At 45.9% G+C, this 15,429-nt stretch overlaps 1 protein-coding gene across 1 annotated transcript; it reads left to right on the top strand.

Moving 5' to 3' along the window:
• The first annotated feature begins 867 nt into the window (after positions 1-867).
• On the top strand, positions 868-15,176 carry LOC134044962 (ovochymase-2-like). Its single transcript, XM_062494500.1, is given in 21 exon segments — positions 868-1,036; positions 3,826-4,005; positions 5,803-5,912; positions 6,695-6,844; positions 7,548-7,719; positions 7,936-8,035; positions 8,395-8,539; positions 9,128-9,288; positions 9,290-9,318; positions 10,434-10,457; positions 11,257-11,335; positions 11,433-11,566; positions 12,035-12,099; positions 12,102-12,177; positions 12,499-12,548; positions 12,550-12,630; positions 13,012-13,105; positions 13,852-13,937; positions 13,940-13,983; positions 14,365-14,416; positions 14,631-15,176. Coding segments are annotated over 21 exon segments (2,547 nt in total).
• The last annotated feature ends 253 nt before the right edge of the window (positions 15,177-15,429 follow it).

Below are 15,429 nucleotides of genomic sequence, written 5' to 3'. Positions count from 1 at the left end.
ACAGCAGCAGCAACACAAAGAGGCTTTTCTAGCAAGAACTCAACTTTCTCTGTCCTGCAGCTGGGCCATCTCAGTGGTGCACTGACCCAGTGCAGCCTGTGTCCCCTCCCAGCTGCCCTTGGCTCCTGTAAAAACCCCTCAAAGCCAGCAGAAAAAGCAACTGGAGGGATCTGATTATGAGTATTATCAGGATTCTTTGCTTTCTCTTGGGCTGAAACCTATTTGGATGTGTGCATGATTATTTTTAAACGACCTCATGGCAAGGAGGAGCTGTGCACACTTCTACAGCACGGAGCACGCTTTGGTTCACCAGCATTTCATGGCCCAGTGCACAGCAGAAGAAGGGACAGCACAGGCTGAGTAGCCTCGTTTAGTGCCATTTTCTGGGACCAGCAGGAACAGGCTCACCCTGCTAAAACATGGCTGGGACAGTCAGGGATTTAATGGATTTGGTGTTCTTACTGCAAAGGTTTGGGACACAGAGCCAGCTCTGCACTGAGATTCAGAACAAAAGTGTGGATGGAGACCAAGTCCTGAGATTTGACATTTGCCTGTGGCCAGGAGTGGGGCAGGTCAGGAGTGGGACTGGTCAGGAATGGGACTGGTCAGGAGTGGGGCTGGTCAGGAATGGGACTGGTCAGGAGTGGGGCTGGTCAGGAGTGGGGCTGGTCAGGAATGGGACTGGTCAGGGATGGGACTGGTCAGGGATGGGGCTGGTCAGGGATGGGGCTGGTCAGGGATGGGACTGGTCAGGAGTGGGAATGGTCAGGAGTGGGACTGGTCAGGAGTGGGGCTGGTCAGGAATGGGACTGGTCAGGAATGGGACTGGTCAGGAGTGGGGCTGGTCAGGAATGGGACTGGTCAGGGATGGGGCTGGTCAGGGATGGGACTGGTCAGGGATGGGACTGGTCAGGAGTGGGGCTGGTCAGGAATGGGGCTGGTCAGGAATGGGACTGGTCAGGAGTGGGGCTGGTCAGGAATGGGACTGGTCAGGAATGGGACTGGTCAGGAGTGGGGCTGGTCAGGAATGGGACTGGTCAGGGATGGGGCTGGTCAGGGATGGGACTGGTCAGGGATGGGACTGGTCAGGAGTGGGGCTGGTCAGGAATGGGGCTGGTCAGGAATGGGACTGGTCAGGAGTGGGGCTGGTCAGGAATGGGGCTGGTCAGGAGTGGGGCTGGTCAGGAATGGGGCTGGTCAGGAATGGGACTGGTCAGGAGTGGGGCTGGTCAGGAGTGGGACTGGTCAGGAGTGGGGCTGGTCAGGAGTGGGACTGGTCAGGGATGGGACTGGTCAGGAGTGGGACTGGTCAGGGATGGGGCTGGTCAGGAGTGGGGCTGGTCAGGGATGGGGCTGGTCAGGAATGGGACTGGTCAGGAGTGGGGCTGGTCAGGGATGGGGCTGGTCAGGGATGGGGCTGGTCAGGAATGGGACTGGTCAGGGATGGGGCTGGTCAGGGATGGGGCTGGTCAGGAGTGGGGCTGGTCAGGGATGGGGCTGGTCAGGTGTGGGACTGGTCAGGAATGGGACTGGTCAGGAGTGGGACTGGTCAGGAATGGGACTGGTCAGGGATGGGACTGGTCAGGGATGGGACTGGTCAGGAGTGGGGCTGGTCAGGGATGGGGCTGGTCAGGGATGGGACTGGTCAGGAGTGGGGCTGGTCAGGGATGGGACTGGTCAGGAGTGGGGCTGGTCAGGGATGGGGCTGGTCAGGAATGGGACTGGTCAGGGATGGGGCTGGTCAGGGATGGGGCTGGTCAGGAGTGGGGCTGGTCAGGGATGGGGCTGGTCAGGAATGGGACTGGTCAGGGATGGGGCTGGTCAGGGATGGGGCTGGTCAGGAGTGGGGCTGGTCAGGGATGGGGCTGGTCAGGAATGGGACTGGTCAGGAGTGGGGCTGGTCAGGGATGGGGCTGGTCAGGGATGGGGCTGGTCAGGAATGGGACTGGTCAGGGATGGGGCTGGTCAGGGATGGGGCTGGTCAGGAGTGGGGCTGGTCAGGGATGGGGCTGGTCAGGTGTGGGACTGGTCAGGTGTGGGACTGGTCAGGAATGGGACTGGTCAGGAGTGGGACTGGTCAGGAATGGGACTGGTCAGGGATGGGACTGGTCAGGGATGGGACTGGTCAGGAGTGGGGCTGGTCAGGAATGGGGCTGGTCAGGGATGGGGCTGGTCAGGAATGGGACTGGTCAGGGATGGGACTGGTCAGGAGTGGGGCTGGTCAGGAATGGGACTGGTCAGGAGTGGGGCTGGTCAGGAATGGGACTGGTCAGGAGTGGGGCTGGTCAGGGATGGGGCTGGTCAGGGATGGGGCTGGTCAGGAGTGGGGCTGGTCAGGGATGGGGCTGGTCAGGAATGGGACTGGTCAGGGATGGGACTGGTCAGGAGTGGGGCTGGTCAGGAATGGGACTGGTCAGGGATGGGACTGGTCAGGAGTGGGACTGGTCAGGGATGGGGCTGGTCAGGAATGGGACTGGTCAGGGATGGGGCTGGTCAGGAGTGGGACTGGTCAGGGATGGGACTGGTCAGGAGTGGGACTGGTCAGGAGTGGGGCTGGTCAGGGATGGGACTGGTCAGGAATGGGGCTGGTCAGGGATGGGGCTGGTCAGGAGTGGGACTGGTCAGGGATGGGACTGGTCAGGAGTGGGGCTGGTCAGGAATGGGACCGGTCAGGAGTGGGACTGGTCAGGAGTGGGACTGGTCAGGAGTGGGACTGGTCAGGAGTGGGGCTGGTCAGGGATGGGACTGGTCAGGAGTGGGGCTGGTCAGGATGTGCCCCTCTGTGCTTTTTCTGGCTGTATTTTTTGATTCTGCACAGAAAGTGATGCCTCTCTGTGAGAAACTGGAATGTGATGATTGTTTCTCTGTCTGTCCATGGGCAGGATGTTTCTGTTCCACATCCGTGGCTCAAGTAGCATTGCTCACAACTGCAGGGATTGTTTATTCTTGTTTTTATGACATTCTGTTGTGGTGGATGAGCACTTAGCTCTGCTGTGCATGGGATTGGTTTGGGGATCTGGAGAGTTTGTTTTTTCCCTACAAAATACAAATGAATCCCTGAAGGAAAGAAGCTTTCAGAAGTTTTTCAGTAGACCTGGAATGATGTTGGTGATACAGGTTTCAGAAACTGCAGAAATTGAGATTTCCTCAGGACTAGTAGGGAAACTGCACTCCTAATAAATTCTGTATTTATAACAGAAAAAATACAAAACAAACCAACTGCGACTCAAAGTTTCTAGGACAGGGTTTATATTCAGTTCTTTAAAAATTGCATATTCAGAAGAAAAGCTGGGGTTTGTTATCCTTTGACTGGCAGGGGAAAGAATGAAAAACTAGAACTGAATAAACACATAAATGATTGTTGGGGTCATCACCGGTGGTGGATTGTGGGGGGATTGTTATTGGAAATCCCTGGCCAAACAATAAAACACTGAGCATGCTGCCAACAACATTATAAACTTGTGGTGCGGTTCTCAGGTTTGTAATACTGGCTAAATATAAACTGTGCAGGAAATACAAAGTGTTGCCTCCTCAAAAGCTGTAGAAATTGTTGAATTTCTGTGAAAAGCAACTGATATTCTCTTCATGTGAGTTCTATTTTCATGTGTACGTCTGCCTGGGTAAGTGTTGCTAGCAAAGCATGCCATGATAAATTCATTTTGCCTCAAAAAAAAAAAAAAAGTAGTTTCAGGGAGGATTTCAGTATTTTACAGCAAAGCCTTCAGTGATGCTGTGTGTAAAAGAACCATGTTCTATTAAATTTGGAAAACTCTTTAGTGGAGGTAAGTGCTTGTGGCTGGACTAATGAGTAACTTCTCCTTCCAGGAGCTATTGCTGCCCTGCAGGACAGGGCTTGGGGCTGGGTTTCCCTCTCTGTGTCACAAACTCTGGGATTTTTCAGCCAGCCCCAGGATGTGCCTTTCACCAGCGAGCTGCAGCTGCTGCTGCTGGGGCTGGTCTGTGCCACAGAGCTCTGTGCTGAGCCAGCTGCTCTGCAGAAAGACAGCAGGGAAATTCCACTTCTTTTCCAACAGTTTTAAGTCCTCCTGGTTCTGGTCTAAGGCAGTGACAAGCTTGGGAGGCAGTGCTGAAATCAGGGTTTCACCCTCTAAGTTCTCTATAGGAAAGTTGTCTTTCCATGAGTAATTCTTACTAATTTTGCCTGATTCCTTGATGATTCAGAGCAAATAATGTTAAGCATAATTTATGATTAAATAAAGAAAATTAAATACTTTCAAATTTGCATCAAGGTCATGATTTGTCATGATACCCACGGGGTGCAAACAGAATACAGCAGGTTCTCCCTTCTGCTGTCTTGTATCTTAAAATCATATATCTTAAAAATTTTTGGAACAAGTAATGATAGCAATTGTTCCTGCTTCCTTCATGAAGATGTATTAATGTGTAGAAAACAAGAATGGAAACCAGCAGCCTGTAAAGCAGTCAGGAATCTCTTTGGATTAAAAATTGCAAAGCATAGGGACTTTCAGAGTTTGTCAAAACACAGATAATAACAGTAGTTTGGTATAATATTAATAAGAAAATTAAGTTATCGTGCTTAAATTAATCTTGCATAGGAGGATAGAACTATTCAATGCTGAAAGAAAAAAAAAATCTTATTTTGTGAATCTGATTTTATTTATTTATTTATTTATTCCCATTTGCCAAGTACCAAATTTTTTCTGGTAAAACACAAATCAGTTTTTTCTTTTTATTTTTTTTTCTGTTTCCTCTTTCTCCTGCTCTTGTTTCTTTGCACAAGGGGAAAAAGGTGTGTGGAGTGATAATTAGGGAAGGAAGAATGGAAAAAATCAGATGAATGAACAGGCTCATTTCTATATAGAGTGTTTTTTATTAAAAAACTGTGTAAGTAGCATTGTGTCAGCATAATTGTGTCACTGTAATCAGCCATGCTAATCCTGAGGTGACAGCAAACCCCTTTTTTGTAGATGTTGGATTCATTTGGTAGGTTGGAGAATTCCACATTTCCCAGACAATTTGTGCAAGTGCTGGTCCTCCATCCTTTGAATGCACCCTCCTATCTGCCAGAACAACAACAAAATGGTCCATGATTATGGATGCTACATTTTTCAAAACGGAGTTTAACATCTGCAGTAAAATCTACTAGAGGTGTGCTTTCAAAGAGTTTTCATTGAAGTCTTCATCTTTAAGGAAAAAAAGATAAAATGGTGACCACTGTTGGGTTTGGGAAGTGCACTACAAAGAACTCCTCTTTTACAATTTGCTGCCTGGCAGAACTGGTTGCTTTGCTTCTGTCTTCCTTAAAATACAACCAAAATGAATAATTATCACTGCAGATAATTGTTTCTATAAATATTCTCCTTGAGAAACACATAAAGATTATCAGCTTCACTCAGGCAAGGCAGATGATGTTAACAGTGAGTTAAGAAGTAAATTTGGCATGGTTATAGATGTTCTGGAGAAATCCAGCCACTGCTGTTGGTCATCAAGGTCTATTGTGTGCTGTGCATTTTGACTCTGTTTGCCAAAAGCATTTCCAGTACAAATGCTGAGTGTAAAGAGATTTCTGAAATTGATAATGAAACAGTGATTTAGTTGCAAAATAATTCCAAAACTTGCTTGAAAGAGAATATCTGCACATGTTTTTCTTAGACCAGTTTAGCTTTAGCCTGGGCAGCTTGTATCAGGAATTACAAGATCTGTTTCCTGACATGGCAGAGAGGCTAAATTTTGCACCAGGCCATGCCTTCCAATCCCATGTTACCAAAACAGAAATAAAACTTGAATCCAGAATGAATGCTTCCTTCTTTTCCCCCTCAGATCCTAAGAGTGGGCAGAAAGTCCAAGAGACCAGCCCGTGGAATTATTTTGCCCTTTTCTCTCGGATTGTTGGGGGAAACCAGGTGAAGCAAGGCTCACATCCATGGCAGGTTTGTACAAGAAAATGTGATTTTATCTGCAAAACAAAGCCCTGGACGAGCAAAGGGTTTGGGGAGACCTTGTTGCAGCCTTCCAGTACCTGAAGGGAGCCCACAAAAGAGTTGGAGAGGAACTTTTTTACCAGAGCAGTGGGGGATAGAACAGAGGGAATGGCTTCAAGCTGAAAGAGAGTAGGTTTAGATTGGATATGAGGAAAAAATTCTTTACTGTGATGAGACAAAGGGAAGCTGTGGCTGCTCCATCCCTGGAAGTGTCCAAGGCCAGGCTGGATGGGACTCTGAGGAAACTGGTCCACTGGAAGGGCAGGGAGGATTGGGTCTTTAAGGTGCCCTCCAACCCAAGCTGTTCTATAATAATGTATTGTTGAACTCCAGCCTGCTTTTAAGGAAAGCAATGAAACAGGGGGAGAGGACTCAGAACCCCTCCTGCTTCCTGATAAGCCTTTGTTTATGATTTTTGTTTTATTTATCAACACGTGAAATCACACACTTCTATTTAACTACACACCCATGACTTTAATTCCATCACTCAAATTTGGAAGCCTTCTCCAAGGCCTCAAGTCAAAAGCAATGTTCACCAGGGGGTCAGTGCCAGAAAGCACAGAAAGCTCAAAAATCCCAGGTTTCTGGGATGCAGCAAGTTGGGAATGCAGCAGTGCTTAGGCTGTGTCACTCCTCAGAGAGTACCCGGGTGTGCTCTCCCTGTTCTTCCCCAAAGGCAGTCAGAGAAGACACAAAGATTTTTCTTAATGTGTCTTCTTTAAATGCTGCAGGTGTCCCTGCAGAGAAGGCAAAAGCATTTCTGTGGAGGCACCACCGTTTCTGCTCAGTGGGTGGTCACAGCAGCTCACTGCACCCAGGACAGGTATGGATGGGATATTTCAGGAGCAGGCTGCAGGTGCAGGAAAACATGGATTGGAAATGTGTGTGTGCTGTAGCATCTCCTTGTGGTGCTTACTTACAGGTGCTACCCTTTAACTTCTATTCATTATTTTCCATACTTTAATAGAAAGGGAGAAAAACCACTTTGAACACCTCAAAAAAAGTTTAATAAATAAACTTACAGGGACTGACAAAGACTGATTTTGGAAGTCTATGTAAAAAAAATAATTTGAAGCAGAATAAAAACGTTTATACTCATTGCTTTTGTGTTCCCTTGCTGCACTCCTGGTCTGGTACTAGGAACCTTAAACCACAGGATTCACTGTGGTTTTATGGTTTTTAAAATAAACTCAGGATCCTAGAGAGATGATTTTATTTATTTGGTACTTCTGTACCAAATCTTCCCTCCTCCTTTAAAAAGAAATGTGGCTGAGCACTTTTAAACACAGCAAGAGGACCTGGTTCCTTAGTGGACCACCAAACCATGGTCAGGTCTGCAGCAAAAGGATTTTTCTTCTCAGTCCTTTTCATCTCCCAATTCCTACTTACAGGGCTTACTCAGCTCATGCTGACTTAAGTACATCTTGAGTGCTCTAAAATCTGAAGCTAAAAGATATTGCGTATCAGAAATAATAGCTTCTCTGTTTAAAAACAACTCATTTTTTTTCCCTTTCACATTGAAGATTGAGCAGCTGATTAATTTAATTTTTTTAATTAATTAATTTAATTTTTCTGTTCCACGAGAACCTACTGCAACACTTGCATGCCACTGCAGAAAAGCACGATTTGGGGCTCAGGGAGAACAGTGAGCAGACACTGCCTGTCAAATCTTCCATCCAGCACCCCAAGTTTGACCCCAGGACTCCAATGAACTATGATATTGCCCTTCTGAAGCTGGATGGCACCTTCAACTTCAGTAAGGCCAGAGTTAGCTGTGATCTTCTTGTCCATGAAGAAAAAGTTATTGTTCTTTGCATGCGGAAGATTAATTGTCAATATGAGATTAATTTTGCAGATTCCACAAAAATAACATTTTTCTTTTTATTAAAAAGCCTACAACATTTCTAAGGGAAGCTTTTTGAAATTGTTCCTTCAAATACTTACCAATAAAATTAATGTCCCTGTGTGGCAGGTGCATCAGTTTTGCCAGCATGTCTTCCTCAGCCAGGTGAAAAGTTTGAAGCAGGATATATCTGCACTGCTTGTGGCTGGGGCTGTTTAAATGAAAGTAAGCCACTCACATTATTATTTTCTTTTTTTCTGAAACTAAGTGCTTTATTGCACAGGTCAGAGCCAGACCAAAAGTAACTTTCAACTGGCCTTAAGAACTGTAGTGTCAAAATAGGATTTTGCTTCTATGTCTACCTGTGAATTACTTCAAAATGGGTAATCACAAAATCTAGACCAGCATTCGAAATTGGAAACATTTGGGAATTTTTTCAAGTTTACGTACAAAAACCTGGATGTTTGCCAAACCATGCTTGTAACCATAACACGGCTTGGAGCAAGTTTCCAACTGGTTTTTGTGGTGTGTTTACAGTGACAATGTTTACCTTCCAGCTTTTCTTATTGACACTGATTTGTGTTTCAGTTGAATGGCTCCCTCAGCTCTTGTCAATCTCCCAATCCTAAACAGCACAGAGTGTTCAAGAGCACTGTCAGCTTTGAAGAAACCCACCCAAGGTGACACCATCACGTGTGCTGGATTTCCAGATGGAGGAAGAGATGCCTGCCGGGTCAGCTGAACAAAGGGCCCCGTATGCCCAGGAGTGCTTCTCAGCAGCTCTGAGCCAAAGTAAACAAATTCACTCTAAATTGGGAGGTTTGGGTGTAGGAATTCTTTCAAAAGTTCCCAATGGGGCAATGCACTTAATGACATGATTCCATATTAATTACTGTATGGGTTGTAGGACAGGTTCCTGAGAGCAATTTTGCAATGTACCCCAATGCAATAATGCTTAGGGCTTTCTAACTTCAGAACACTTGATAAATTAATTACTGTTGGAACGATCCTGAGGATGAAATTAGAAATAACTGGATTACAGGAAGGAAAGGAAGTGGGATAAAGGTTAAGTGATTGTTCCTCACTCTTTTTTTACATGCTCAAGCACATCAGAGATGAATCCATGAGGGAATTAATCTGTCTCTCCCCTTCCTGCTGATCCTGACTGAACACCCCAAAACCTGTGTGTCTTCACAGCTCTTTTTAAAAACAGCTGTTCCCTGTGTTGCAGGATTTAGTAAGGCACAAAAGAGACCTCAATAAACTCTTTAGGGCTTGCTCAGCTGTACAAGCTCTGGGATTTTGCCGGGCTTTTTTCCAGGGAGATTCCAGAGGTCCCCTGTTGTGTCGAGGCAAGCACGGGGCCTGGACCCTTGCTGGAGTCTTCTCCTGGGGGATGGGATGTGCCCATGGCTGGATGAGGAACAAGGAGAAGAGAGATTCCAAAAGAGGATCCCCAGGAATATTCACAGACCTCAGGGTGGTCCTGGGTTCAGGAGAACACGAGTGCTGGCAATGGAGTCTCCACAGTAACGCACTCCTCCCCTGTGACAAATCTTCTGTCTTGGAACATTTGGTTTAGTTTTAGCTGGTTTCAGGATACAGCACTTCTATGATTTCTTGTCAAAGCACTGCAGCATTTCATAATCCCTTGAAGTGTGTAGTACTGACTGGCAGCTGTCAAAACCAAATTGACAGCATTGTAAATGTTTGCTTCTCTTCCACTTTTCCTCCTACCTGGACTCTTTATAATTTTTTTTTGTTTGTTTTTCCTTTTATGCAGCTAGCCAGTTAGCATGTTTAATGGATCTTTATTCTTTTTTTTTTTTTTAGTGGAAATCCACCAGTTGAAAGTATCAGAGGTTCCATGTGCACTTCTTTGAAGTCACTTGTCATGTTTCTCAACTAAAACATGTTGGATCAGACATCCGACAACACGGGGACAAGTCATGCTCTGAAGTGCTTTTGCTCACTCTTCCCACAAGGCCATGAATTCCCTCTGTGCTGGGGAACAGTGTGTGACCATCAGGCACCACTGCTAAAGTCATGGAGCTGGAGACAAAAACAGCAGGGGTGAACTTTACTGAGAGTAATAAGAAACCAAATTGATATTTTTTTTCTAGTTTGGGCAAATTTTGTTAAAGGGTTTTGGAGACTGTGTTAAAACTTACACAGAGAACTGAAAAACTGAGGGAGGGCTGATTTAAGAGTCAGTGAGAGGAAAAAAAAACTGGGAGGGGAAAAACAAAATTTCCTATTAGAAACCATCTTCAACTGGTGATTCAAAGAAGGAGCCCCCATAATGTGTCAGAGAAAAATGAAAAGTGTTTAGCTTCTGAAAAAGTGCTGCTCAGACTGAGTAGTACCCTGTCAAAGCATGGTTCATTCTGGTAGTGGCTACTCCAGAACTGTTTATTCCAACATAAGCATTGCCTGAACTTGCAATTTTGTTTTGATTCCAAGCCCCAGTTTATTGTAGGCACTGTGTCCCCAAAAAGCACTGGGATTTGCCTCAGTGCCAGCTGTACAGAATTGTCATTTCACATGGACAAAAGTAAATTGTGAATATGAAACTACAGTAATTTATTATTCTTTTTCCTCCCCCTTCCCTATCCCTCCTTTATTAGATCTGAAAGTGAAAAGCTCCACAGGTGAGTACATTACTTTTCTCCAGTGTCTTCTGTTCGTGTCAGAGCATAAAAAGCCTCCCCCTCACCCCTGCCCCCAAAAGCTGTTTATATAATTCATAAAGGAAGAAACCTTTTTGAAAACATTTTTACAAGTTTTTACTGGCCTTCCAAGGAAGGATGCTGCAGGGGAAATAACCTAGTAAGTACTTGACTCCTTAAATTCGTTTGTGTTTACAAGGTTGTTGACAAATGTTGCTCTTATTGCAAGCAGAAGGTCAAGAGGAGATGACTTTTGTGGTCTTGTGTTTCTGCTGACACTTGGCTGAAGAGGAAAGCTTCTGCTTCTTCTGTTAAAGTAATTTTTACCAGAACATTGAACTGTTGCAGAAACCTCCTGCTGTAACATAACCAAGGGCATTATTACAGATGGGCTGCCATGAACACTTTTGTTACGCTCTGGGGTATCCATTTTTCCTTATGGAATATTATTTGTACTGAAATCTTCATGTAGCCAAGAGTTTCTTTCAGGTAAAAAAAAAAAAAAACAAGCACTGCCAGTTTTACAAAAAAAAAAAAAATGAGGCCCCATTGGCAGGGCTTCATTCTTGCTCCCAGATGATGGGATTTCAAGCTGATTTACCATAATTCCAAATACAAGGGAGGAGACACAGCATCAGTCTGCCAGCAGAAACAAAGTGCAGCTGAGCAATCCTATCTCACAGTATCCTCCAGGTGTTTGAGATTTTTTGGTGGAACAGCTGTTTGCAGATGTGCCAAACCTAATTCCTTCCATTATGTTTTAACTCGCAGCGTTTTGTAGGCAAGGATGGCAAACTCTGCAGCAAAGAAGGGGAATTATATTTTCCTGGAAGGCCTGGACAGTTCTATCAAAACCACCAGTAAGCAGAGAAAACAGTCTTCCCCTAGAGAATACTCCTCATACAAGTCTAGGTTTTGGTTGCATTTTCGTGAATGGGAACTGACTTCTTATTCCAGATTGTGTTTATGGACTCTGTTTGTGCCAGAAGGGAATTACATATGGCTTCATTTCTCCCACTTGGATGCAGAGCCAGAAATGTTCTGTGGCTATGATTCCTTATCAGTCTATCCAAAAGATGACAGACTCGTGGGTGAGTTTTTGTCCCCTTGTTCTTTGAAACAATCATTCAGTTTGGAAAAGACCTTTAAAATCTATAACCTGTCAGACTCTTTATTCTAACAGCACAGGTGCCCTGTGAGGATGTGGTGGTAGTTGGTTGTTACACTTGTGTTTGCTTGGTTGAGACAGAGGATCTGAAATGAAAGAATAATAAGAGTGTAGGAGGTGATGAGATTGGAAAACTCCTGGTAGGGAACTGTATCATATTTCTGTGATGAAATGAGAATGATTTCAATGTCAATGATTTCAGTGTCAATGATTTTCAATTTTTAATAGTGTAAATCTATTTGGGCTAATGGATTAACAGGGGAAGTAGAGGGATGAATAGGAAATTTCCTTTTCATCCTAAAAATTGTATAGCTAAGTATTAAAGATAGTCCACATTTTCTCAAGTAACTGAAGGCTTTACACTGTGATTATTTCTAATGTTATTTTTCAGGGAAATTCTGTGGAGAAGAGCTTCCATTACCTATTTTGATTGGCTCCAATAACATGAGGCTGAATTATTTTTTTCTGATGATGAGGATTACGGAACTGGTTTTTCCATTACCTATAAAGCTCTTACACCAGATATCCTTTCTGGTAAGTTCAAGCCAAGTAATGTGCCTACCTACACTCTTGGGTGGGGACCTGGAGAAAAAGTCAGGAGAAAATAAAGAAGAGGAAGCTCCTGTGGTGTTTCTGTGTGGATGATGCTTTCATGGGGGGCCTTGAGGGAGGCAGCTGAGGCTAAAAACATGTCATGGAGAATTGCTTTGGGTTTTGCTGTGCACAGAAGTTCATCATCCCTAAGGATGGGCCCAAGGGCCACCTGCTGAGTCTTAAAAGAACTCCTGATATTCCTGTTCCAGCAGCATTTCCAGCTGGTTCCTTCCTTTCCCTTTTGTGTGCCTGGATTTCCAGATGCTGGCTGTGAGTCCCTGGCTGTCCTTTTTGAAGAAGGAGTGCTGGAAAAGTATGCACGACCCAGAGCACTGCAGCAACCTGGCAGGATGTCAGTGGGTTGTCTGTGCTCCAGAAGACCACCTAATCAAGGTATAACATGAATCTTTTTTGTGTCTACCTGGTAGAAATGGGTACCACTGAGTTAACAAGAAATTATGTAGCTAAGGACAAACAAGATCAAGCAACACGAGCCTGAATCATTCTGCTGGATGCAGTCAAGAGGAATCACTATCCATCCCAAAAGGCAGGTTTAGATTTGATAGTTATGGTAAAATAGGATTTCCTGGGTTAAATTTTATCATGATAGATTCTTCTAGAAAATTTAATATTTATGTATCACCTGTGAGAGGTCTGAATGTTGCAGAAACTAAACCTTGCAGAATCACTCACGATCCTAAAGACCTTGTAGATATTTGCATTTTTTCCATGTGATTTTCATAACAAGGTCCACTCTTTTATTTTTATTCAAAGCTTACATACTAGTCTTTTGAAGTAGAAGAGAGTGAAGATTGCTCCTACGATGCTGTGACTGTGTATGAAGATGTGGGAAAAGAGGAGGAAATTGGTCTGACTTTCGGTTTTCTATTTTGGGGATGTTCTATTTCTTTTATGACTTTTACTAGCCCTATTGTCCAGTGTAAATAAAGCTTACTTGTAGAGTCTCAGGTAATGTTATAGGTACTAGTTTCAGTACCTTGAAAAATGCTTGCGGGTATTGCTAATTCTTCTCAAGTTACAGAGGCAAAACCACATTGAAGTGAACCATTTTTGAGCGTTTAAATTCTGTGTGAAATGCTGTTCTGAATTAATCCCAGTGAAGAAAATGCATAGCACAGTAATTTGGGTCTACAGGATCACACACAAAGCACATAAGAAATCTTTCCACAGCCCAGTTGTTCTTTACTCCAGAGCATTGCTCATGTAGTTTTTGCCACTTGGCTTATAGTTAATGAGAGGAAGGCCCATCCCAAAAAACTATTTTCAGCACTTGCTTGAAGCTGGTGCTTAGATTAGGGAAAATCAGGTAGCTGGGGTGTTTCATTTGCAATGAAGTTTGTGGGTGCTGCAACAGACTGTTTCTGAAATGATGCCAGAGACTCCTTGTTGTGGTGAGGAAACTGCTGAATAGGGACAGGCTGCCAGGAACAGATCAGTCCTTCAGCCTCAGACTGCTTATCTCCTGGTCATGGTTACTTTTTATCTTCCTGTCCGAAAGCTGGAATATACAGAATATTGTGCACCCACTTGAAAGAGAGAAGGATTAAAAAGTACCTGTTAATTTGTGGTGAGCCTTTGCTTTCTCACTTTTAGTCAAGTCTTGTGGATTTGCCCTGCCAGCACCTTTTCTAAGCTCCTCTGCTGTGATGCTTGTTGTCTTCCACTCTGATGAAACAGAGACACCTTTGGAGGATTCAGAATTACAGTCTCCTTTGTTCATGTAACAGGTAATAGAAAACTGAACAGAAACTTGGGAAAATGCCTCCTTGGGGCAGCACAAAAGGCTCTTGAGTGAACCTGTTCAGAATGATTTTGCTCTGGGATATTCTCATCTAACAAATTGTTTCAGTGAAAAAAAAGAAATGGATTGTGAATCTCTTCAGGCATTAAACAAAGGCCTAATGAATGGTGAAGATGAAAAATGAATCTGGCCAAAACCTGAGAGTTGTTTGTGGTGCATTTTAAATAGCACTTTAATACCATAATACACAGATCCCTGCAATAGAAATGTTTCTTCTGCAAAAATAAATAAGGAAAGAAAAGTTATTCTAGAAGACAAATATTAATCAAGACATCCTGCTAACATACTCACCACCCTCATTTCCTGGATTTAAATATTTTGAATTCAACTAGAGAAGGACATTTTGACAACATGATTGTTACTAAAAGATGTGGCACTTTTGCACAGGAAGCCAAACTCAAGAGCCCACTTGGCAGATGTCATTTTGTAGGGCACGTTTGGCCCTACGATGGCAGCCAGGTTTGGAGGAGGGGGCAGCTTTGGTCTGGGAGAAATCCTCGACCATCTGGAATTTTTGTAGGCAAAAGCCCGGGACGGTCCGCAGACAAGTTAGGCAAGTTGGCTCCGAAAGGCAGACAGCGCCTTTCTCCCCGCTCTCTCCCGTCCCTCGCTGCCTTCCCCCGCTCGGCACTCGCTGACCGCCCCCACCGCCCCCAGCAGCAGCGCCGAGGAGGAGCCGGCCGCCGCTTCGGGGCACGGCTGCGGTACCGGGTGCTGCGGCCGGGCCGGGCCGGGCCGGGCCGGGCTCCGGGAGCGGCGTGTCCGCTGCCCGCGGCGGTGTCTGGGCTCTAACTCGGGGTGCCGGACGCTGCCCGGGTGTGCGGTCGGGGTTGGTGCTTGGGGCGGCGGAGCCGCTGCTGATAAAGGAGCCGGGCCGGGGCTCCTGTGCCGGAGCCGGTTCCCCCCCGCCCTTTGCAGGCGGCGCTGTGCGCACGGAGAGGCCTTAGGATGTCTGCGGGGATGGAAGAGGTGTTGCGGGGCTCGGGCCCGGGGTGAGTACGTGCTCTCGCAGCTCGGCGCTGTCCCGGAGCCTGCGGCTCCCAGCCGGGGTGGCAACAGCAGCCGGGTCGGGGCCGTGCCGGCAGCTCGGGACTCGCCCCCTCCGCCCTGGGGCTGATTCTGCAGGAGAGCGGGAGAAAGGAGCCGAGCCGTGCTCCGGGCCTTGGATCTGAGGAGGTGCTTTCCAAACCTATTCGCAGAGATTCAGCTGTGGGGAAGCTGCAGAGGAGGCTGCCCGGCCCAGCCCCCCAAAATGAGCCTCCCCCGATGGAGCTCCCGCAGAGGATGGGGCGATTGCAGTCCCCTGGCATTGCCGTGGAATTCGGTGAGTCTGGGGAAGGCTTTCCTGAGTGTCCCTGTCTCCAGGCAAG

The sequence above is a fragment of the Cinclus cinclus genome, chromosome 6, assembly GCF_963662255.1.
Source record: "Cinclus cinclus chromosome 6, bCinCin1.1, whole genome shotgun sequence".
NCBI classification, from domain to species: Eukaryota; Metazoa; Chordata; class Aves; order Passeriformes; family Cinclidae; genus Cinclus; species Cinclus cinclus.
This window is presented reverse-complemented; position numbering and strand designations above follow the sequence as displayed.